This window comes from Haemorhous mexicanus, chromosome 2, assembly GCF_027477595.1.
Source record: "Haemorhous mexicanus isolate bHaeMex1 chromosome 2, bHaeMex1.pri, whole genome shotgun sequence".
Taxonomy (NCBI): domain Eukaryota; kingdom Metazoa; phylum Chordata; class Aves; order Passeriformes; family Fringillidae; genus Haemorhous; species Haemorhous mexicanus.
In genome coordinates, this window is record NC_082342.1 from 50,405,243 (window position 1) to 50,431,698 (window position 26,456).

At 41.7% G+C, this 26,456-nt stretch overlaps 1 protein-coding gene across 7 annotated transcripts in view; it reads right to left on the reverse strand.

Moving 5' to 3' along the window:
* ATP8A2 (ATPase phospholipid transporting 8A2) overlaps positions 1-26,456 on the reverse strand; it is a 313,847-nt gene that overhangs the window by 19,604 nt on the left and 267,787 nt on the right. For all 7 annotated transcript variants that reach the window (XM_059838776.1, XM_059838775.1, XM_059838772.1 and 4 more), the window contains 2 exons: positions 14,912-15,000; positions 9,368-9,472 (listed from right to left, as the gene is read on the reverse strand). In XM_059838776.1, coding sequence (XP_059694759.1) covers positions 9,368-9,472; positions 14,912-15,000 — 194 coding nt within the window. The remainder of the gene's footprint in view (positions 1-9,367; positions 9,473-14,911; positions 15,001-26,456) is intronic.

Consider the following 26,456-nt stretch of genomic DNA (forward strand, 5'->3'; position numbering starts at 1 on the left):
CACCCAGAACATCCCAGGGCTGGGGAAGAAAGGCCCAGCTGGCTCAGAGAGCAGTTCTATCTCCATCCTCTGGCTTCAGAGACATCACAGAGAGGATTCACCCTCCTACAGAACTGCCAAAGTGGCAACGAGGGGCTTCTGCTGGCTTCCCTCTCTCGATCCACCAAGAGGAGATGTTATTTTTTGTTATCTACATTCGATTGCAGGAATGTTTTACTCTGAGGTCAGAGTAGGAGGTCTTTTTAATTTAAAAGGCAAACAGGCATTACTGATAATGAAGCGGCAATGTAATCAAAGGAAATCTCTGGAGCATTTCACAAGGAAGTGTCTGAGGCATATAAACAGTAAAACAAAACAAAACAAAACCCCAGCATTTTCTTTGCAGAGTCAGTGTCTGCAAACACTGCTCCTTAATCACTCTGGGTCCAGCTGAAATAGACAGCCCAAACCATACTTCTTTTGCATTTTACTGTAGATACTCAGCGCGGCAATAATAAAAACCCACTACTAGGACACCAAAGGGTCACCAGGCACAAACCACAGGGGAATGAAGACAGAAGCGCTGCCTGTGCCACTTGCAGGCTGGGAGGTGCCAGAAGTTACCTGTCAGAGGTGACTCCTGCAGCAGACAGCCAGGATTTGAGGAGTACCAAGTCCTTGCTGAGGGCTCAGCAACAGCCAGCTGTCCAGAGAAGCTGAGCTCTTATGCTCTGCCACGGTGTAGCACTTCCAGACCTTCTTAGTGCTCCCCTCCAGGTACTTCCAAAACACATGTGAAAGCCACAGAGTAACCTTTCCTCTCTATAAATTGGATTTGACATTATCCAGCCAAAATGCCTGATAAGTATCAAATGTATTTGGATGTGTGGCCCTGCAAGGGTGACTTGGAGGATACTGAGAGCAGCCAGCTCTCCAGTCCATGAGAACATAAGGTATTGAGCTCAGCCCACATGCAGCTGCAAGTTTTTTATCCTGCCTGGATGTGAAAAGGTTAAGAGAGTGTCATACACCTTCAGCAGCAGCCCCATGGATGTCCTGGTGGTGACTGATGGCTAAAGCAGCTCCTGCCTTCACCAGTAAGTGACCTGACAGGGCTCCCCACACCACCCCACTTCTTTCAGCTCACACATGGATCCAAACAGTGGAGCTGATCCAGCTGAGCAGCTGGGACAAAGATGGGCCAGTATGAGTGTTTTGGGAAATTGTTAAGCCAGCCTAGCAGCCACATCAACAGAAACCCAAGGATACATGTTCCTCACCAAAGCCCTGAAGAAACACTGCTGTTCCAGGCTGTGATTTGGCTTGGCAGCACGCTACTCCAGCCAAACAGCAGCTCTCCCTCTGTGTCCCAGAGGTCTGCATGGAGGAGCAGCAGCAGCACCCAGGGCAGGTGCTCACAGGTCTGCCCAAGCTGCCACACCACCCTGTACCCAAGGCAGAATCACCCTGCAGCAGCAGATGGAGACCAGGACATGTGAGCTTCAGTCAGCCCCCATTTGCAGCACACATATATAGAGTTCTGGGGCCAAATTCTCCACTCGAAATCCACAGAATCCTCTTCAAGTTGGTCCTTAAAGTCATATGGCTAAAAGCAGGACAAAGCTTTTCCTTTTCATGATAAGCAAAGATGATTCACATTTTCTTTTTTTCATTAACAATTTCTTAAGGCAGAAAAGTCAGATCCTTCTTTGATTTCTAAAATCACTTGGACAATCCATTCTAGCCTTTGTTTTTGAGACTGTTATTCCTAAACTTCTTTCAAAGGCTACTTAGAATGATATTGGGTTTCCATAGCAAGGTTTTGGTAGTGGGAGGCTGCTGGGGTGGCTTCTAGGAGAAGCTGCCAGAAGCTTCCCCCATGTCCTACAGAGCCAATTCCAGCCAGCTCCAAGATGGAATAACAGTGCAGGTGTGATGGGCACCTAATGTCCAGTCAGGGTGAGCCCACTGTAAAAAGACCAAGCACCTTTAAAAAACACAATCTAAAAATATCAGTGCTAAACATCACATGCCTCTCTGAAATGCAGCAATCCTAAGAAAACAATGGAGGTCTCTCTCTGCTTAAAGCACCTTTCATTTCCAAGCACTGCAAACACTAAGCACGAGTGAATGCATTTCTTTGGGGGGTGGAAGGCAGACATCATTGTCAGATGTCCTGAAGTCAACTAACTTAAATCAAAACTTGAAGCTGCCCAGTTTTGCCCTCAGCCTTCCCAAAACAGGGGAACTGACCCAATTTAAGCGTCTGAGAAGCAGAAAAGGCTAAGCATGGCTTGCTGCCTTTCAGCTACCCTCCTTTTGGTATCAGTGCTGTTGACTTCTTGTCCCTAAGTGCCTCACTTTGCACTTACTCTGCTGGGTGCTTGGTCATATCCTTTACAGATAAGGTGGCAATACAGTTGCAATTATAACATTCTTTTCCTACTCACTCATTTTTTTTCTGAAGTAGTCACCTTGGAGGGTGAAGTCTTCCATGCTTGGTCTCAGTGTATAGATTTTTTTCTGGTTTGGGGTTTTTGTGTGTGGATTTTTTAAAAATCCAAATTTACTGGTTTACTAGAAGTTCACTTACATACTATTACTGAAGTTAAGATTACTTCTGTATTTAAAAACTCTAAACTCCTCCTATCAGCTTTTTTCCTTGCTTTTCTTTACAGAAAAGCTAAAGAACAGCTCAGGGCAACAACAAAAAATGAGCCTTGAAAGTTTCATGAACACAATTTAGAGCACAGCCCAGGACGTTTGGTTGAACTGGGGGAAAAAAAAAAAAAAGGCAACCCAAATTGCTTTTCTTTAAGCTTTTAAGTATTTTGTAATTGTCCACTAACATTTAACACCTAATACAACTTGTGTTTTCTTGTTCTTGCTACGCTTAACTTGGCACTTTATTCTTTTCTGCAAATCAGAGAGGAGAATGCAGACTGTCCTGCCTCTCTTCTGAGACTGGGTTAGCCAGCAGAGGAGTCAGGGTCCCGGCTGACTGCTGAAGCCATTAGGCTGGAACAGTTGTTATGGAGCAGTTCTCCTGCTGTGCAGCCTGGAGGGAAGATTTCTTCCTCCCTCCCCTGTGGAGATCCTCAGTGCCCAGCCCACTAAGTCAGGATTAGGCATCAGACAGATTGGCCCCTTAATCAGTTTTAACTCTCATCTTGTAATGTTCCTTTTTCCTAATCTTTCTTTTCAATTTACAACTTCATTTTGGCCTTTGTTCTAATACTGTACCTCCATCAACTTTGACTTTGATAGCAGATTTGATCACAGCTCTAAATCCTTCTGCAGGTCACCAGGTTTTAACCCTATTTGTGCAGGGGATCTCCCTCAAGGTTATATGATAGGCACAACCAGGATGGGAAATAACTAATTGCACTGGAGAAGGGAGATGTCAACTCCAACAGGTTTGCACTGGCAAGCAGGCACTTGGATCCCAGTGCCAGTGGGAACATGGTCACTCCCCCTTCAGACCTCTGGCCAGGTTTTGAATCCCTTTCTATCCTCTGCCCCTCAGCACCCCCAAAGTGGAACCAAACCTGGTAATTTCAAGTGCCTCACACATAGGGGTTAGAAATGTCAGAAATAAATGGTACAAATTAAATGAGGAAATAATGTGATGATTCCTTACTGATATGGGACAGAAGGGAGAAAGAAAAGGACAAGCGTGGAATAAAAGAGAATTATGCTTTTTCCACCTTCCATACATGAATGTTTACCATATGGAATCAAAGAATTTAAAAAAACAAACCCCACTGATATCATTTTATGTGCTTTTTGCTAGTAAAAGGAGTCTAATATCTTTTTACTAGAAAAGCTGCAAGGAAAAATCGTAAATATGCCAGTCACATTCTTGTGTATGCTGGTGGAGAAATCTCGCCTTTTCTTCCCAGAAATGGTGCAAAGAACATCTGGAAAAATTGATAAAAAGGATGCTGAGACCTCAAAACCCAAAATACACCTCTCCCCTCTTCAACCTCATTTTACGCTGAGCAGCAGTGTATGGGCTGGATTCAGACCACAGTCATGCACATCCTGAGTAAATACATTGAAGTCAACACATTCATGAAACAAGAATTTGGCTCCAAACATCCCATGCTGTTTAGCCAGCTGAAAGCACAAGATTGAGTTTGATTCAAGTAAGATTCACTGCACGTGCTGATGCAAAGGGGCCTTAATGGCATGGTCTCCCTATTCCAGTAGGTGTAACTTGGAGTGCATCAATACAGAGACAGAGTACTTGGAAATACAATGAGCCCAAGCCTCACCCCTCTTGATCCTAATGAAAAAACTTGCCTCTTCCTCAGGAGCCAGGAAATCAGGTCCTCACCCCATTCATGTATTTCTTAAAAGTTTGGTGTGTTTCACCATTTCTGCCTCTGCCAGTGAGAGGCTGAGCCTCTGCCACTCAGCTCTCTGCACAGCCACAAGCCCAGGGCAGGTTTCCTGTGTTGCCCTCTTGCTCCTCTCCAGGGACCTGTGGAGCAGGGAAATCTCCACGGGTGCCTGTGTCAGCTCACTGATTACCTACCACGTTACACAGCTATTGAAATGAGACAGGCACCTGCCCTCACACACCAAATAAAACCAAGGTCAAGACAGATAATACAGCTTGCTCTCAGGGTGAGAGCTGGTCATGAACTTTTCACTGAAGCAACTGGGTTAGATTTGGTGAGAAGAACTAAAATAAAAGAGAATCTACACCAGCATGTCTCCTTGTTGAAGACAGACGATGGAGAGACTGTGGGGAGCTGCTGTTTTAGGTGCACTGGGAAAAACAGTATTTGTTTTATGATAGGGAGATGAAAGCGGCACCACAGCCATCACCAGTGGGTGTCTGAGAGCAGCCAGAGTAAAGGGGCATACAGAAAAATGCTGTGCAAACACACACTGCAGCTATGCCTTGCTAGGTCTGCAGTCACTGCCTTTCACCTTTGTTCAAGGCAAGACTCTGCCTCCCAGATTTCTGACTCATTAGAAGAAATCCTTCCCAACACTTGAGCAATGTGGGCACTTTTCTGCAACAGCCCAGAGAGGTCCTTCAGCTCCTTGTAAAGTATGCAAATCGTGAAAGCCACATTGTTCTTCAGTATCAAACAATCTAATCCTGCCCACCAACCAATTAATAACAGGACAGAAAAACAACCAAAAAACCACTTTCAAAGGGAGCTCTCTGGCAATTCCAAGACAGAGAAACCCTCTGGAACAGGAAATCTACTGTCGCAAAGAGGGTGCTGCACAGCTTTGCTCACTCTCCATTAGCTGGCCAGTGGAGCAATAAAGTGACATGGTTTCCAAAGCAAAGTTTGCTTTGGTGCCTAATCAGGCTTTACTCCACCTGAACTCTTGCTGACTTCAATGAGAGGGTAGATGGAGTGAAAAATGAATGAGGCCTTGAAGGTTTGGCCCTTTATGAGCCAAGATTTAAGTTATAAACTTATTTAAAGACATAAAAATCTCTGCAGCTGATCTCAATGCTGCTTTTGAACACAAACCTTGTTTGTTTTCTTTGTGTAAATCTTTACATGTTAACATGATTAAATCTGCTGGGCAGGTGTCTCCTCATGTCCATGTTTGCTTTGGCACACGAGCTGCCCCTCTCACCTCTCCAAATTCATGAAAATTTAGTGTTAAATCCTGCCTTTTGTTATATGAGAGTGCCAGGGAGCCCCTCTCCCTTCCTAACCAAGGCGTGCTCATGTCACAGCTGGGCTGGACTCCAGCCCTGCACTGCCAGGTGCCCAGGCTGGGGAGGGCAAAGTGTGGGTACTCATCTTCCACAGGCAGGCAAGCATGGCATGGGATCCACCCTAGCCCCTTACTGCACACTCACTCTCCTGCTTCTCAAGCTATTTCTGGAGTTGCAGTTTTCCAGCTACATGTTTGACCTGATGAATTCCCTGCTTTTGGAATTATCTGACTTGGTCATCATCCCAGCCTCTACCAAACTTCAGTTTTCAGCTGTCCAGATGAGACATATAAAGGAATAAGAGCATGACCTGTTACAGCTCAAGACTATACACTCGCTATCATCTCCAAGCATCACTCTAATGCTATTTGTAAGGGTTCTGGGACCCAGCTGTAGTGCCCAGGGTGCTGACATTCTGCCTTGCACAGACCAAACAGTTCCTCATCAACCACTTGCCTTGTTCATTTCCAGCCACAGCAAAAAATGTGCACCTGCTTTTTTAGAGCAATATAAGCAAATTCAATTTGAGAAACTGTTCAAAGGGGCTAAGATTCAGAAAGATATAACTAGGGAAGAGCACTAGTGAAGGCATTTTTTATTGCCCCAGAAGAATGTGCCTAGCAAAAACAGCTGTCAGGGTGAAGATCCTCTGAGACAGGATATGAATATATAGGTATCAAGTGGCACACACAGCTCGCCCAGAACTCCTTCCCCAAGCACAGCCAGGACCCAGGTGATACCTGCCTACATTTAACAGCAATTCAGCTGAGTCACAGCAAACTGCTGGCATCCTGTTGTGCAAGTCTAGATGCACTCACTGCTTTCCAGGCTTTGCAAACTGCTCTTTGTTTAGCAGACTAGTTCTGAACACTCAGATCTTGCACCTCATTTATTGTCTAAGGTCTAGGAAATGAAAAAAGCAATTAGCTTCCTAAATCCTGCTCTTATCTGTAATTGAGTGTGAGTTTTTTGTTGTTTGTTTATAAAAAACACTGAACAAAACCAGTGTCCACCATGTAGGCCAGGAAAATAGACTCTGATGACAGCCAGCTTATCTTCCACAGCTGCCTGAACAAACCAGCACCTAATGGGCATGTTCTCAGGAACACTTCCAGCCAAGGACTGAGGTGATAGATGGACTCGTGCAGTTTTTACACAGCTCTCTATTTTCTATAAGAAATGAGAAGAGTCCCATTACTTTCCCTTCCTGCACAGTGTCACATTGCCAGAAATCCCCCAAGAGCAATGGGGCTGTGGGCAGGAGGGGAGAGCAGAGCATGCACCTTAGCACACCTTTCCACCAGCTTCAAGGAAATATTCTAAAAATAAGGAACATGAACCAGAGAGACTAACTGAAGAAAGCTCCCACTCTATTTCTCTCCCACCCTCACCCTCCCCTTTGGACAAGCACGCGATTTCTAGCAGGTGTGAAAGAGCCATGAGACAAACAAAAGAGATAAAAGACAGAACAACGCAGAAGAGGAGTGGGGAGGCCACAACACAAGCACAGCACACCAGCTCCAAGCAGGCAGAGGCACTCTACCATTATCTAGTTCACAGATGGACCACCCAGAAAATCTGGGAGCAATTAGGAATGAGAACAAACAAATGCATGGAAAGGAGGGGGGAGGGAAAATGGGAAGGAGGGCCAGAAGGGATTCCTTACATCATCTCCATGCAAGCGTTTCGAGAATGAAGTGAAGCTATATGGAGGAGGAATGCAGATGAAAGAGTTTGCAGTGAGAATGCAATAAAGTAAAAGGCTATGAAAACATTGAGTGTATGAATGAATTACAACATGGCCATGAAATTTACAGAAAGTCAGGACAGTGTGTAAACAGAGCAGAAACCCATCAAGTTCTTGGAGACACAGACATGCACATGTAAACAGATCAAATGCTGACTGTCTCTCTCTTGCTGTTAACAGCAATTCAACCCACCTTGCAACCCAGGGATGCACCAGGCACAAAACTGACTCGTGCTCCTCTCTGACTGCCAATAACAGGCATTAAATACTGGCAGGAAAACACAAATGCTTCCAACCAGCACCAATACAACCTCACATAAACGCACGGATAGGAACCACAGCAACACCCAGGCAACTCACAGAGCTCATACCAGAGCAATGTGCCTGGGAACAATCAGTTTGCTGCTGGTCTGCTTTCCACTTACCTGGCATCTAATCACACCAGGTTACACCTTTCCTGTCTGGGGAGACTGACCTGATTTTGGTACCGAGTGCTTTGGCTTCAACTGACTTCAAAATGACTGCTCAGCCTTCTAAGAACAAAGCCCACCATTTAATGAAATGCCTGATATTAAGCGTCTCTGTTGGTTATAATTGTGGTATAGAAGGTTCCCTTTGTTGCTGCAAAGTTTGCTTTCTCTTCTTAAATAATTTGATGTGCAGTTTGTGACTTTTGCTAGTGAGCAGAATTTATAAACTCTGTTTTGCTGGATCCAAGAGTCACAGCAGAAAAATTACTCAAAAACTGAAGATACCAAGTGTTTTGAAGTGATCTTAATCAATAACACTGTGTTTACTTTGTCTTGGCCTCTGAGAAGCAAACTCTGGTCCCTAAGGACATCTTATAAACACATTAAAGTTCACACAAGCTTTTTTAAAAGCTTTTCAGTTTACCATAATCTCAGTAAATCACTGCCTGATAATTTTCCTTAAAACCAGTCCTTATTAACACACAAATTCAGTTGAAAAAAATCTACTATTTGCTTGTCTTAGCAGCAGCTAAAATATGGCAATTAGTTTACCTTAGAATAGACATCAAAGGCTCAAAGGATGACCCTGCCCCAGAAGAACAAAATCTTTTAAAAGCCCCATTCCACTCAGTTTGCTAGTTTATAAGGTTTGCTAAAATCCAGTTTAATGATCATGTAGTTTCTTAGCAAGTCATGTGGTGCCATATTGTGTAAGGAACAGAAGAGTTAGTTCTAAAACCTTTTTGAACTTGGGGAGCTTTTCCGACCAGCTGATGCAGAACCACATTCTGAGATGGTAAATGAAACTGTTGGATGCAAAAGCCTCACCACGATTTTCTTTAGCTTCTTTCAGAAGAGACAAAAGTTCCCACACAGCACATACTCTCTCTATACAATGAAAGGTTCAATAATAGCAATATATTCACGTCCATATGGTGCAGTTATAAGGGAGAGGCACAACGAGAAACTGAGAACCCTGAAGGCAAGAGACCTGCAAGCTGTAGTGAAAAAAGCAAAAGCATAAAAAACCCCCTTAAGGTGAAACTGAATAAAGTAGTAGGGCACAATGGATTAAGCCAGTTCTCCTTTTAGCTACAGTCTTAATATCCCGAGCTGCTGACAGTTCCCTCCCCTGACATGGTTATCTTTTTGTTTTGTTTTTTGGATGACATAACAAAGTGCTTTCAAAACCAGTCTGCCTCAGCGGCCAGGTAAGAGCACTGCATGTTACCACGCAGGAGACTGAGCAGCAGTTTCCAATAGAGCCTCACAGCAATAATGCAGGAGAAATGAAAATGGAAGGGCTGGTTTCTGTGGGGGGAACAGACACATATGAAAGGGAACAGCAATAAATAAATAATACAGGAGAAGTAGCCTTATTAGCCTGTCTACAATCAGATTTTAATAGTGAATGAGAAATAGGGAGGGGAGAGGAAAAGAAGGGCCTGGTTTAAACATTTAGCATAGACTTGCCTCTTTCCATTACTGTCACGAAGCATGGCTTTTCCCAGTTCTCTTGTCTTCGTTTCCAACTCCTTAACTTGCTCCAGCAAAGTTTTATGGTAGGTATGCTTCGCCCTAAACCGCAAGGAAAGGACAAAAACAAAACTAAAAAGCCATGTAAACATTTGTTTTGCTTCAAACCCCCAGTTTTACCTCTCAGATGAGAAGCACAGGGCCTCCCTTGAAGAATTTGGGAAATAAAGCACAGCGTATGCATGTTAGTTCAGGTTCACAATACCTGGGGAAAAATACATACTAAATGAGAAATCAGGACGACTTCAAATTACACAGAGCTCGGCCACTTCAACACAACACTCAAAACCTAGCCAAGCAGCAACGCTATGGGATCACAGAGACCTGACCCTGCTGCCGTGGGACTGCTCAGGACCTAGGTACTCAAACAAAAGAGCTGGGATTCATTGAATATTCATGGCAGTAAAACATGAATCCGCTCTGTCTTTTGAGCTACGCGTGGCACCGCTCTGAAAACCAGAGCAGAGGCTCAGCTAATAATTGCCATTCAAGCCCCTTGATTTTCATTTATCAGTCTCACGTGACTGGAAAGGCACTTCTCTCCTCAATGAACTTCCAAACTGACAGTAACAAGACTGGCTGCATCCTCCTACTTTTTCAGCTTGAGGATTCAAAGAGTAATCCATGCACCACACATGCAATCAAAATTTAGAGTGCAATTTAGAGTCCCCCATGAAGAGACTTGGACCTTCCCCCCCCCCAGGTTCACTGACTGCTCCAGGGCTATTATACCTAAATTACATTGACATAAGGGAGACAATCGAGTCCCCTTTTTCTTGACCTGTACAAAGCAAGAACACAAAACGCAGGGATCTTTCTCACATGGGCAGTTTTTGATCAGCTTCCTCTTTTGTGCCAGTTAAAGGAGGACAAGGGTCCCATGAGAAGATATTGATTTGCATGCGACTGCACAATAAGCCTAAAAACAAGATGGAGCCAAGTTGGCTGAGACACTACTTGCTTCATAGCATTAAAATAATAATCTTCAGCTCAAAGGTGGCAAAAATTTTTTTACAAGTTTTATAAAACATGCAGACGTTAAAATCTTTACCCAACAGAAAAATAACAACTGGTGCATATGTAATTAAAAATAATGAAGATGCATTTATTTCTGAAAAGTATGATACTATTGCTCCTTCCATAGGGAATAAGGAACAAAGACCACAAAATGTTTGCTGACACTGTTTATAATGACAGTGCCTTGATACTAGTACTAGGATATCTAAATCCTCTGGTCTTTGTGTTGCTGAATCATGCTCCAAATACCTAAAAAGGAGAAGCTAAAATGAAAACTACTTTCAAAACATATTTGCAGTTAAGAGAAAAAAAATAAAACAGAAGATGAAGCACACCAAAATCGGAAGGTAAAGATTATCAGGATGTACTTAAAATGGTATATTGTTAAAACAAACCACCAAAGGTGTATGATTTGTAACACCAACATGCTGTGTCAAAAGAAATGAGTAGCAAGGATATTTTTAAAATGCATAATGCTTCAGCAATGTGAGATTACCAACAGCTGCACAGAAATTAATTAGATTCAAGTTGCTATAACTAGTTAGGCTAATGATTAGACTGGTCTCCTCTTTGAGGAAGGGAAAATATAGCTATTAAAATGAGAAAGCTTTGAGGCCATTAATTTTTATAATCTTTACAGTTGAATTCACTATCATAGTCTTTAATTTAAATAAATACATTGAAATTTTGACCTTGAAATTTTGACCTTCATCTCTTCCCTTTTAAAGAGGCCATACCTACTGTTGCAAACTTCAAGACTGAGCATGTTTAGAATTTTTCAAATCCTTCATAACCGGTTTCCCCCACTGACAAGAACATAGAAATATACATGTTATTCAATCTCTCCCAAAGTTCCATGTTTATCTTGCCATAAGAGATGCTTTTCTTTTCCCTTAGAGTGAATATTGAATTCAAAATTTGACAGAATGGATCCTGATCAACAAGTCCAGTTTGTGCAGCACAGAACCATGAGGCATGACACTGATATGTTACAACATGGAAGAAATACTGTTGGCCTGAATTTGGGGATAATGAAGTGTTTTTTAAGTAGTGTGAAATGATGAAACACATGGGCTCTTCTGGGGCTGGTAGTTGCTATGCATTGAGTCACTCCTTCACTTGGAAGCAAGAGCACCCATGGAATGGTCAGTAATCAAGTATTATCAATAAATATAAGAATGTGAAAAAGGCCTGAGCTAACCTATCCACATGTTCCTTTAAAAACAAATACTAAAATATGGTATTACAATTGCCTCAGAGTCTGGACTTGCTCCTATCAAAGTCAAATGCAAATATTCCCCTGGCAATGGGATTGGATACTTCATGACTTTTCCCCTACAGCACTTGACAAACTTTTGATGCACAGAAATAGAGGTAGGATTCTGAGCTTTTAGGTTAGTACTCCACAAGTGGCCCTGGATGCACAATCAGGCCTCAATGAATAATGAGATTTTGTGTTTGCTGTTACTGTTCAGCTAAAATTTGCTGCATTACATAAAGACAAACTCACCTCATATGCTGGGATATTAAGATCAGGGACTGTAAGAACAGGCAAAAGGCCAGCTTTGTATTTTCTGCAGCCCTTCCCCTTCAAAGCCAGGGAGCTTCACTGGCCTAGGATATTTAGGGGGTTCAGGAGGCCAGAATCTGCCAGGGAGAAGCATGGTGACATTCACAAATGCTTCTCAAACATGACACTACCTCTACTCTGGCTTATCATCCTCAATAGCATTTTATGAGTCTTGTATTTCAGGGACTGCAAGTATAAAGAGCTCCTCGTATCATCTTCTCCTGTTTACACTGCAGAACTGGCAAGTGCAAACTGCTTCTTCCCCGTGGTAAAAAAAAAAAAAAAGTTCATGAAAATTTTGGTAATGATTTGAAAGCTCAGGAAATTTTTCACTGTAAAATAAGCACTGAGACACCAATTAGGAACAAATTCTTGCCCTCTTGCCTGATTTTGCTGGAAAACATGCTGTGTTTTTATGATTCCCACATACCTCTGTGAGTCAGCTATTCCAAGATTTCCTCTAGCCAGTGACATGTATTCAAGTGACATGTGCCAACTGTGAGGGAGCACTCACCTGACAAAGCTCTGTTCATTGCAATGGGGGCACAACTAGGATTTTTACAAGGCAAACCAAGGCACTGAATTCAGGGTAGTGGACCAAAGGTAACAACATATTGCAACCAAGAATTAATAATAAGCTTCCTTCTCTTTAAAAAGACTTTTCCACATTTCCTTGATTCATTTAAAAAGGAAAAAAAAAAAGAAAAAGAAAATAAAAAAGCCTGGAGCCACAGAGAACATGGGAGGTAAGTGATGTGCTGACAGCTGAAGCCTGTGTAACAATGGAAACACGTTCTTGCTTCCAGCATTAGAAATTTTGATAGTAGATGCAGCACAGCAGTTTATAAGCAAAAGATTTGTATGTGTCTGAAATAGACCTTCCAATCAACCTTGTTCCAGACAAAAACTCTGTACTGTGTTTATAGCTTTCTGGCAGTATTTTGTACTGAAATTAGGCATGTACCTTTTGGGTCATATGGATGTTCTGTCTGTGGACATGTGCTTCATGTCCAAAAGAAACTGAAAGGGATAAATTCCATGACCATGAGCAGTCAGAGTTGCTGGAATTTTATGGCCAAAACCATATTCTGCTGAATTACAGAGAGCAATGTGGTGTAACCACTGCTGTGGAATTGTGCCAGCTGATTTCCAGAGGCCTAAGGCTCCAGTTTTAAATGGCAAGCCTCTTGGAAAGGAAACAGACCTTTACTCCTTCCATATGGCAGTACTGATAGCTGTGTCATTTCATTTATCCTAGTTAAAATGTTAATGATGTTAATTTTTCAGTGATGGCTTAGTTTAAAAAAAGGAAAAAAAAACTACTAAGGTCCTGGTCAGAGAAGAGATTTTTAGCTTAATATTGTTAGGAGCCTCCTGTTTAAAATCTGTTGGGAAAATATCTGGCCTATCAATCATACACGTCTGTCTTGAGAGCTTCACAGTCTCTACACATTCTCAGTCTGAATGACTGAAAGGATTATGTTGCTGAGATTTCTTCAAGAAATATTAAAGAACAGGCTCAGTCAGCAACAGAGTTTGAAATGACTAATAGCTGAGGATGAGCCTGCCATCGTCTAGCCTGTTTTACAATTCATGAATCATTTTTGCCAAGAACTGATAAGAAAAGAGGACAACTTCAGGACACTCCACTACCATGAAAACATTAAAAAAGCTAAAGATTTTTTTTCCAGAGTTTTAACAAGCAGGTCACAGACACAGTTAAGTATCTAAATTTAAACATTTTGGCCTCGTTTTTAGAATTTTAAAATCATTTGCAATTGCAGAAGTTTAGTGAGTGCAAAAAAAAAAAAAAAAACAGCTCAAACCTCTGATGTGCTAGACTATTAAATCATAGTTGAAATTTCACATTACAATACCTAGATTTAATTTGAGCAGTCTAGCTTGTGAAAATTAAGCTGAGGGACAAAATTTAAGAAGTACTGAGTGGCCGATTTGCCTACTACCAGTTTAATTTCACTGTGCTATCAACCTCATATGAAATAAAACCAGATTTTCTGAACTGTGCATATGACTTACCTTTCATGAAGGTGCTTGAAATGTGCCTATGCTTGGGAAACTTTCTGTTTTTTTTAGTATTTTCTGCATTTTTCTGTAAAGCAAATTGGTGGACTTGGCAGTGTTAGTTTTACAGTTGGACTCAATGATCCCACAGGTCTTTTCCAACCTAAATGGTTGTATGATTCCAACATCTTCCCTGACTGACCAACAGCTCATTCTGGAAGCCAAGTGTTATGTGTCATGATGCATTCACAGTGAGCCTTTCTCACAAGTTACAAGCTAACCTGAATTTTGAGAGAAAGGAATTACACAGGCTTGTATTTCACCAGTTTGTTCCTCCTCTCTGGGCAGTGAAGGTACCATTAAGACTTCACTTTAAACATAAAGAGCAGAGTATTGCTCTTCTCCCAGTTCAGTCTTCAAAGGCCTGCTGCTGAAGGAGAGCCTAAAAAGCAGCTGACAAAGAGCTGAGAGCTTCCTGGGCATGTGTTAGAGTGCCACATTTCTACTTTCTACCTAACCTTAGTCAAATTCAACAAATTATTTGCTCCATTTTCAGGAAATCTCGGATCTTCAATTTAAATGTGCCTTTAACTAAAAGATAGACAACACAAATAATCCTAAGGTGACACACTCTCACTACTCAGACAAGGCTACCTCCTCCAGATTTAATCCCAGCTATTCATTCTCTCACACTGCTGGGTGCCATGGCAGGTGAAGAATCACCCACTTCACCTCTTTCCCCTTCCAAATGAGTACCACCATTTTGCAATCACTGAGAGACTTCAGAGCTCTTTACAGAACAATACTGGACTGGACAACACGTGCATAGAGAATAATTCCTACAACACCAAGAGGGCTGGTTTGGGACTTACGCTGTCCATGCCACGTCTTTAACAAGGCACGCAGTGGGCACAAGAAACAAGCCAAACCAGAAGTATCCACATCTTAACACCATTCCAGCCTGTGAAGAAAACAAACAAACAACTCATGAGTATTTTCAAGCTGTTACATGTTAAATGGTTGTTTACAAGCAAAAAGGTGGAGTGATGGCATCAAATTAGCACTGCATCCACAGTCTGGGTGATGTTGAAATTGAATGGTGGGGCAATAATTAACAAACAGTGGTGGCATTTTTCAATAATTCCTTATGACCTCAAATTTCTTAAATATTTCTGAAAAATTATGCATTTTGACCAAATCCTCCAATGATTTAAGCTGAGGATCCAGGCAGACACATTTTTAATTGTGAAGAAGAGCACTGTAAGTATATTCTGCTTGCACTTTTGACTACCTTTTGTACCCTTTGCTTACTCTCTTCCCATCTACTGTCTTAAATCTTTGAGCAGCATCAAACTGACACAAAAAAAAAAAAAAAACATTTCTCACTAAAATGTCTCAGTCATATTCCACTTAAATACAGCACTTCCTGCTCAAGCTACTGCTGCCTGAAACCCAGGGTGGGAAAGATTCACTCCCATCCCACAAATGGCTTTTTTTACAAACAAAGAGCTCAAAGTTTATATTCACATTTTTCTCATTGTTGCAATGCTTGAAGAAAAAGCTTGGTGAGATTTGAGAAGGAAGATATCTGGAAACCCTGCATATTCCAGCATACACAAATAGTTAGGGAATGAAGTTGAAATATAGCACTATTTACAGAAATGCTACTTTAGATCATTAGAACCTTTTGCAGATAAATTAATGGTGATTAAAGTTTGGGACTACCTCATGACCCCTTCCATGGAATACACATACTTCCCATCAGCATTGTTACCTTCTGCTACACATCAGAAAGGACTTCTTTTCCCCTGGAACTACTTGTGTGCACCACACAACTGAAAGAGAGGCTGAAAGGTTTCAATAGCATTTCCAGTGTCTAGACAGATTTTGCTCTCTCCTCAGTTACGCACACTGGCCTCTCTCTTTGCCAAAATCTTTCCTTCTCAATAGTTTTTATGCCACACAGACACACCTGCTGATATGTCAGCAGTGTAACACAGGCTCAGCTGGCTCAGCTTTGTCTCACGCTGTAGCACACAAGCACTGCAATGCCAAAGTGTCAGGCCATGGTACAGGTAAAGGCACAGCTGAGCTACAGAGGAAATGGAACTACATGAAACATTTACTTAGCCTTTGAATGCACTGGAGACAAAATTTGTCGTTATACACCTCCTAAGATGAGAATGATTGCTCACAGCAGTAGACTTCCCCCACTCACTACAGTAAAGCTCTTAAACTAAGAGAAGGCATCACAGAGCTCTGCCAGGATGTTTACCAGTAGCATCTAGCATCTTCTCCCAGTGTCAGTCTCTGTCTAAAGTTGTTCGTCTAACAACTCAGTCATATTTAGCAGCAACTTGCCCTTGGGTTGCCCAGTAGTGAGTACATCCAAAAGTGGTTTTCACCTTTAAATGTGAAATCCTCCATGTCACGGCTGGACTGACGGATCAGTGGCAAATCTTGTACTGAAACTAAGAGCAAGCTAGACTGTGCTAAAACATTCAGGGACACTTTGCCACCCACACAGACAGTAAGGAAACACATTCCACTCACAGAACCAGCTCCCCATTATTTGGGAGTCCTCATGCCCACATTCACATGAGAATGCCAGAAACACACTGACAGTTTTGATCTATGCTTATTTAAGGAAAAGGACGTACAGGAATAACAAGGAATTAATAACTTTACTGGTAGCCAAGAAGTTGAACTGTAATAACAGTGTAAAACATAGTAAGATTTATCCTCATGCTTTGCTTTTCTTTGGCCATGACCCTGCAAGTGATAGGAGTCACAGAATCACATCAGCATTTCCATTCACCATCCCTCCTCTGTCTATGGTAACAAAGGCTAAAAAAGTGCCACAGTATTTTATATGCATTTTCTCATATTTTTGATTGAAATATTTTAAGTTCCACTTCTTGCTTTTCTAGCTGAAAACAACTTGACACACTTTCATAGTGCAGAACAATCTGAATTTGTGTACAACAGAAGTTAAAATGCTATTATTTCTGTTACAAATGCTGACATCTCAGTCAATGTCTATGAATTTTGACATGTGGCATGTTGGAAAAAACCTCAAAGCCAAATACTTTTTGCCTGCAATTATGTATTTTACTCAAGTATTATTCTGTCCAAAACCTTTACCATAACAGTAAAATTATTAATCTCATTGGAACCCTGTCAGACACTCATTTTACTACTAGGAAGGCTTTTCCCACACAATCCTCATCAAGGTTTTACTCCATTCCTCAGCTCATCTGGAAGGTTTCTTTCCTGCTCATCTCTAGTTTCCTCTTGGAGTTACAGGACCGCTATGCTTCACAACGCTCTGGTCTGTCTTCCATGCACAGCTCTGCCTCTGAGCACAGCCTCCTCCCTGCAGGGTTACACCCTCTTCTCACAGGATGGGAGCTCCTCAGCAGAGCATTCCCAGCAAATCCCCCAGTGTGCTCTGGGGACATCCATAGACAGCACTTTTAGGCTAGTCCCCACTTGTAGGACAGAGAGCTGGCTTATGGATGGAAGCTGCAGTAAGAGCACGTATTTATCCCTACAAAGCTTTCCTCATGCTTCCCAGCTGTTGCTGTGCTCCATTCCAGTTGCTCAGCCAGTCATGACAACAGCTAAGACAGTACTGCAATACATCTTCAGTGAAACATGGCATTTCTATACTCAGTTCCTGTGAATAACACTCTTCAGCTATCAGTTATCACCCCAAGATAAAAAAAAAGCAGAGACACCAAACAGGAACCGCTACAATTCTCCTTTTGTTAAGATCATCACACAAAGCAGAAGTAGAAATAGGTTGTTTTTTTAAACAAATTCTAAATATTGACCGTCTCTGTCATCACAGAGGCCCCATGATATGTAACTAAGTCATTTTTGTTCTGTCTACTGATGTAAACATTGGTGACTATCACACCCAAGGTGAATTGCCAGAGACCATTAATCACAATGTACCCCCCAAAACCACTTGAGACTAATGCAAGTCCTCCTTCTGAGAATGCTGCAACTTAAACTGCTGCCACCAGTAGACTGCCTTTCAAACACTGATTAATCTGCCACAGACAAAGCATTCATTTCAGAGAATTGATAACATTTGTTAAAAATAAAGAACGGGAACAAGAAAAGAAAGAAAAAGAAGTTAGCTCCAGTTATTATGCAACCAAGGAGGAAATAATTTAAGTCCCAACGCCTTTAACATCTTCTAAATAGCATTTTTAAGGGTGGACAATTTAGTTCTTTTCATTTTAAAAACATTAGAAGAAGTAATAGTACTGACCATTCAGAGTGACCAGGAAGATTGTCTTTGTATTTTAGAAAGCACAGGTTAAGGTGGGCTTTTACATTTGTTGGCTGGAGATTTTGTTTTTCCTTGCTTATTTTAACTCAAGGACATGTCATGCACAAGCATATGAAATAGAGAATAGATTGTTAAAAAAACCCCACCTTAAATTGCAATACAATCTGGAGTACATGTCAAGCTCTCTTCTCCACTTTACTATTCTTAGTATGTTCATAAGCATCATTCCTTGTTGTACTGCTTCACCAATAGGTGGTGTCACTATTTTCAACAATTTCCGAGGAGAACAAGGCCGAAAGTGCCCAGGGATGGAAAGTCAATATACACACTGTTCTAGTATTCTTATCACAGCATGGTTAGACAGCTGGGAACCAGTAAATGATTCAGACAAAGCAAGCAAGGATCTCAATCATATAATTCAAAAAAAGCGAGACAAAATTTAAATTCCTATTTTGAAAAATGAAAGTTTTTATGATTTCATTTCCTCATATATCTTCATATCTTAACTCTAACAAAAAATGGACAGCAGAAGTATAAGACCATGATGGAGACAGCTGGCTTTATATTTCCAGCATGAAAAAAATTATTCCTGGAAGTGTGCCTGGAGCCTGATCATAGCTCTCTCCATGAGACATGGATAAGGACCCAGTAAGTCACTCAAATGCAGTTTCATACTCATTCAATTTCAGCTTTGTGCACCAGGGATTCAAATGCAACCTGCAGTCCAGTGATGGCACATCACTGGGTCCCCTGTAGTCAAATGTGGATGATAGCATGGCACTGCCTTGGCAGCACTTGGGAAAGGAGGAGTGAGGGAGAGGATGGCCACACGATCATTGTGAGGGACAAGAAATATTCGCTGCCATCATTTAGGTACTTTTGATCTGGACTTCTCAGACACTGATGACACTAGTGGCTGGAGCTGCAAGTGCAGCTCTGGGAGCTTGGCCCTGCTGCTCCATCTGCTCTGCCTGGGCAGCCAGAGCAGGAAGCAGTGAGTGTCCAGCTGCACCAACACAGCTGGAAGCAGCCAACTGAGATGCACCAGGTGGACTTGTCTGCCAGTGCCTCCCCTCCAGCAGTTCTAGACCAGTGGCTTGGCCTGAGCACACCACTTCAGGAGGGCTAGAGCTGGGGCAGGGGAAGCCCAGTTGGTCACTCTGCTCCCATCCCAAGTTAGGCAATTCACATGGAAGCATGTCAGTCACTTTTCAGTCACTGAGGGCGGCTCCTTCAAAGCCTGCCCCACCCAGCCCATCGATTTGAGGTGCAATTCCTGTGCCCTCAGGCACAGACATTTTCCCACTGGTGCTGCTAGCTTGGGCAAACAGTCCAGCTTCACTTAAGTTCCAGTGCCCCATCTGAAGGCACGGGCTATGGACAAACCTATTTCTCTTTTTGAGAAGTTAGCACTGGGACACATTACAGCAATGCTCTGAAAACTCTCAGATTCCTGCAAAAGATGGCCTTTTATTTGGCCTATGGACTCAATAGGGCTAATTCAAACGTTGCTTTAAATGTCTAGAAAATATTTTCAATAGAAAGTAAAATACCATCTACCCCAATCTTGAAATTGTTGCACTTTTAGTGATGTTCCAACTTTGACATCTTTACTGCAGGTTTGTTCTTTTCTCTTTCTTTTCTAATTTTTAAAATGCTTTTCACAAGTAAATTTGATCCCTAACTTCAGTAGGAGGAGAAACAGATTCCATGCACGAAAAAATCCTATTGCATACTATGAACAATACCATTGAGCAAACTCCTCAGCAAATATATATTTACAGTTTGCAGACCATTACCCACCCGTTTTCCTTTAGAGAACTGCACAGTCTGCACATTTTGGGTCCTCCTAAGCCTGAATGTTTCAGTGCTAGCACTGGGTAGTTTTCTTTCAAAAGGCCTGGAAGTTTTACCTCGAATGGATAGAAGTACTAATTCTTAACTATCAACTGACTGAACAGATCTTAAGGAGACACAAGACTTGCCACAAACTAACATCCCTAGCACTCCATGCCATGTAACAACTGGTAGATACTGTGTCATAAACCAACCCATTTTTCATAAATTAATCTCAAGGCACCAGCTAGCAATGGCTTTCTCACACTTCAAATGATAAAAAAGCTTTGTTACATTAAATCAAAACCTCCTACTATTTCTATGATAGCTTGTGTGGAATGGTCACTATCTCCACCCCATGCTGTTAATACTATGGAAAATACAGAGATGGTTTTAAAGTTCCTGTATTATACAAGGTCCTCAAGGTGCTACAAACATCAGACCCTAGGCCTTGGAGAGACATACATTCAAATGTAAGTGCAGAGGGATGACAGGGCTAGCTCACGGTCACACAAACTGACTGCAGAGCTGGGCAGATTGCCCAAGTCCCCCAATTAAATCACACTACATGGTGAATGAGCCTACTGGAGCCCAGGTATGAAATATAACCAATATCCAAGAATGCTGTCTCGAGGATTTTCCCTGTGCACTCAAACACAGTCTAGCCTCATCATGAGCTGGTGCTTAAGGACTTTTCCCTGCAACATAACTTCAGCCAGCTCCAGGCTGGACAGATCTGGCAGATTCAGGGCTGACAGGTGCAACCAACAGATTTACTAGCTCCCTCTTCAACAAATACCTAGGCTGGAAAAGTACCAGAAGAATAAGCCCTTTGGGTTAGTGGCAAAGTGTTAAGAAATGAGGCAGAATTTGATTTCCCCTCCTGCTTACACCACTGGGAGTCAGGAGTATCTCAGATGAAATCAGCAGAGCTCTGCCACTGAAAGGCTGCCTGGGTATTTCCATATCTGACAGAAAGATGTGCAATGTTTTCCATGATGTAAGAGTTTTCACTCTAAAATGACTCAGATGAAAACAATGACCTCACTGGCTGGCTGCATTTAACACAATGACGCACTGGTCCAGTCTCAAAACTATTTCCTCCCTCTCCCAGTCTGCTCATACCAACACATGCCCTTGAGACCAGTAGAAGGAGGAAAGGAGAAAAAAAATCACACACCTCACTCAAATATTTTACCCCTTTCTTTTAAATTTGCCAGTCATACTTGACGACACATGGGAGCCTAGAGTAAGAAATTATCCACTGTCTAGCTCCCTAGCTATGAGGCTTGTTGATATTTTTAATGTAGCACCTGGATATAAATGCAGGGAGGGACAAAAGGAGCTGTACTTCGAGCAAAAAGGAAATTGCCAACACCAGCACAAAGGCATGTATTCAGCATTCCTAGTAAAGCCCAAGATGTTTTGAGATCCAGGTATCAGGCAAGAAGCTTTTCATTCAAGAAGTTGCTGGTTATGACAGATAAAAGAAAGCAGGAAAATACAAATTAAAGCACAGAAGACCATGAAAAATATAATGTCAACTCAAAAAAGACAAATCACTTGTTTTAAGTTATTTCATGATCAGGAATTAGTAGTACAAAGTTTCAAATCAAAAAATCAAAACCTTCAAGGGGAAGAAAACACCCACCAAAACTAACTTCACATGCACAGCCATAGTTTTTAAAGGACTAGTTAGAGCTATAAAACCATAGGAGCACAGTGAAAGGATCTTCTAGATCCTTTTATTTTCTTATCAGGAACTCTTTTTCCATAATGGAGTAACACAGCAAGTTAACAACCTATTTTTATTCTATTTCTTAATGTAACTTAGAGAAATTAATATTTGATAGATACATGAACATATCATTGGCCAAATGTGTCCCACAGGATGCTAAAATAAGCTCTGTTTTGTTTTAACTAAAGATATATTCTACATCTGCATGCTTGTTAAGGAGGGAATTACTTTATCTCATTTATTAAATAGTATACAACAGTACCAATTAAACAGGGAGCCTGCCCATGCTACCCTCCATTATTACTCTGATAGCAGAGAATTAAGAAAATGAATCAGATAGTGCTTTAATTTGATTTTATGGTTCACTAGCAGTGTAAACTCTGATTCAATTCCATGCAGCCTGTAATTTTTTCATTATTCATTACTAAACTAAAAAAAGAGAAAATTTATGTTTCTTCATAGTCATCTGGAGAAAACTGTTGGTTAAAAGTTAGTGGCAAAATCATGTTTCATGTAAATGGGTAAGTGGATTCTGAAATTTTATTAGAAAGCACAGATCTCATTAACCAAAGGACCTTCTCCTCATAGTGGATGAAACATCTCAGTAAATTTTTACTTAAACAGTGCCAGGCACTAATTATTTTTTCACGTTAAAAACCCCAAAATTAAAATACCCTTCTGTATTAGCATGAGCCTCTCCAGCACCAATTAAAATCATGAACAACTTGGAAAAAAACTCGCTGAAACTGTTTATGGCATCCAAGATTTGTTTTTCCTCACCTTAGTCAGGCTTGGTATTATTCTGAATTATATGATAGTTTGAGTTTTCTGAGATGTGTCCAATTACACAGTTGTGCAACACAATATGATCCTTTTTTATACTCCACCTTAGGATGAACTTCCCCTGCAGAGTGTGGCAGAGCAGGCCCATGGGCAGCCACAGCTGCAGGGCAGTGACCTGCCACCATTCCAGAACTCCACTGAGCCAACGTGAAACATGCAGGGAAGTGATGCCAGGATGAAAGCAAGGTCACACCTACACACACTTCTTTAAGAATCTTTTTTGTTTTTTCCCCTCCTTCCCCCTCAAATTACACCAACAAAGGCATGAAATCTGAAAGAGTAACTTGGACAGACTCGACAATGTAGCAGTTTGTCCTGTTCACTGCTTCAGGCACTTCAGGATAAACTGCTACTCTACATATAAGAAATTTGTACTTTACATTCTCCTTTTGAAGTAATGTTCAGCATGTAACCACTCTTGTTCAGTGTCTCTAAGTTTCTGTAAAAGTTTTAAGAGCAACGTCTCTTGTAGAGTAGCTGCCCTTATTTAATAACTGTGCCTTTATCATGAAAGCTGCAGGGGGAAAAAAAAAATTTATGGAACCCACCTTTGAATTTCAAACTCCAGGGGAGTAATTATGTTTAGAAGAAGCTGCTCCTTGCCAGAAAAGATACAGGATATTTGTACAAATTGCTAAGTTACACCTACAAAAAGATTCAGAGCCTTCAAATTTGCTGGCTTTGTGTGCTGAAAATTTCCCAACTCTGCTACTGCAACAGCACTGGCCTCCTCACATAAAATACATTTGTTTCAAGATGTTCCCTCCTTCACAGTGTTAGCATTCCTAAGTAAAAAGATACTCTAGCAGGGGCAGAAAGATCACTTCACCTGTGCCGTGGCTTCACGGTATGAATTTGGGTATATGCTCTAACCTCAGAAAAAACAAAGTATAAAACCACCCTCAGTGGAGTCCTTTGAAAGTAAGCTTTCAAACAAACAAATATTTAATTGGAAAATAGCATTTTTGTATTAGTATGAAATAATACTTGCCCCATCTCACATTATTGTTTTACTAACTTAAACAAGAAAAATCTTTTAAATCTGCATTTATTCCTTTACTATTTGTTTTGCTACTGTGTGTGTCTTCATGCTAAGCTTTTTTGTGCCTTTACAGACCCTCTTAAGAGAGTGCATTAATAAACCCCAACATTAGGTATACTACTAAGTATTTCAGGCAAGTATAATCAGCTATCTATCCACATGCCTGAGCCACCTAAACAATTCTAGGTTCTGACTGAAGCTGCTGACCAAAACTCAAGTTCTACAGCACATACAAAGATCTAAAATGGCCTGTGGCAACACTTCCATCAGTATTAGCTCAAATTAGATTCAGCATTTTGTCCCCAAATCTGGCAAATGAGTTGATGTCAGCAAGACTGCTGCTGCTCTCCAGAGTCCTGATGTAGCAATTTAAATGGGGCAGGCTGACACCTGCTCTTGCATCAGCTTGTTGGGGAGTACTGCAACTCTACATGTGGTTTGCTGCCTGCAGTGAATTACAGCACTGAAACCCACAAACGGAAAACACTCTAGTTGATCTTCTGTTTTTAACTTGCTTATTTCCTAATATGATTTGACATTGCATTTACCAGGATAACACTATTCCCCAGGTCTCACATCCTATAGATTCCTTCATAGCCCAAGAATTTCAGAAAATGGCCAATAATCATACAGTAAGAATTACATCTCATAACTGCAAGGCTCAGAGAAGTAGATCTTTCCTGAGTTTTTGGAATTGGGACATGGGTTTATAAATTGATAAGCATGTTGAATTCTTACCAAAGTCAACAGCAGCTGAAAGTACACCACTTCCATAGAGGGAGTTCTGCATTCTGGAAAACTGTGTCCTTTAAACTCAGCTTTAGAGATCTTAATCTGTTACAGCAATGGTTGGTTTGTATCAGATAACAGCCATTATCCCCCAACATTTTATTTCTCCAGGAAGAGTAATTTACTAGCTCAGTCGCTACATATTCACATGGATTTTATCTTCATTCAATGGTTACATTCTTAAAGCATATTCTGAAAGCAGTTAGCTCAAAGTTTTCTTTACTATCATACTGCCTCTCCTGGAGGCCCTAAAAGACTTCGGGTTATTTTAGCATGACTGCAATTCTACTCAGATTCATGGAGCCTTACACAAATAAATAGTTTTTCCTATAAAACCTTGCTCCTTTCCTTTGTTTTCATTTCCAGAGTAATTTATGCCATTGCTTGAGCACATACAACTTTTTCACAGAGCCATCATGTCTCTGTGCCTTGTATTGTCACGTATGAAGTACATCTGCAGCAACTCCCACTGCACCCTCTTGCCAAAGCCTGGAGATGCACCCTGTGTCTTTATTTTTCTCCCTTCCTTTCACCCTTTGCTGAAATCTTTGCAACATGGTAACAATTAATATAATTTTTTTTCCATATCATAAATCACAGCTACAGGTGCCTGCTCTGATTCCATAGCTTAATGAATTGCTGCCAGAAGTTAGCTTCCAGCTCAGTGAGATGCCTGACAAGCCTCCCAGTAAGGTGGGGCAGTATTCAATGTCTGTAGGGGACACTTAGTGCCATGTACCGCTCAGTCTTGGTCACCTTGTGCTACCCCTCTGTTTCTACACATGGTTGATGTCCGAGCACAGAAGGTTCCAAACACAAGGGCCATCAATAAACCCAACAGCTGAAGACAAGTGGTCCCACAGGAAACATTCCCTTAAGCATAAAACACTGACAAAATGACAAATTGACCACGAGTGCCAGTCCAAGGTGCAGAGGCTCCACTGGCTGCATGGCCCCATGTCAGGCACAGCCACCTCCTGCCTCACAGCCCTTCCCAGCAGGACACACCAGGCAGCCTTTCCATCCACAGGGTGACTTTCAGAGCCCTGCATCACCAGCTCTTTGCTGGGAAGAGCACCATAGAAATAAAATACACTTGGTGTGCTAACTTTATCTTATTGAATTGGTTTACGCTTCCCTTTAATTAAAAGGTACCAGGAACACATTTGGTTTTGATCGAGATACACAAAACCACCGAGGCCCATTCTGGGCGACCCCTGAGCACAGGCACAGCAGCCCCAGTGAATGACTCCAATGAATGACTCCAATGAATGACTTCCGCCACCGCGCAGCCCCAGAGCCTGCCCAGATCCTCCCCCTAATCCCCGACATCTGTTCTGCATCCCGGCCGGGCAGCGGGGCCGCCAGAGCCTGCTGTCAGCGTGGCCACAGATGGGTAAACACAGCAGCCCGTGTCAGGCTGTGTGTGACCGCAGCTGAGAGCTCTGGACACGCAGCACGGCTCTCACTTAAAGCCTTCGGAGCCTTGAGGAAACACCTGTTAAGAAACCATCCAAAATAAATTCACCGGGAGTCTTTTAAGCAAGAGAAAATCCAAGATCGACAGCGGCAGCGCAGGATCCGACAGCGGTGGAATTCCAAGCCCCGCTGCAAACCCTGACCAATTAAATACATAAACAGCACCATTTTTCACTTCAGGGTAACAGTTACTATATCATTTCTCATCTTCCACTTATAATAGATGCTTTTCTCACTGGAAGACTGAAGTTTGACCTATGCTGACCTAGTTTATTTCCTTCTCTGTGCAAAAATCCTACAATGCCATGTTGTGTGTGATTTTAAAAGAAACACTCCCAAACGACTACTCTTTAAAATTATGTCAGCCCCATATAATCAGGAACAGTT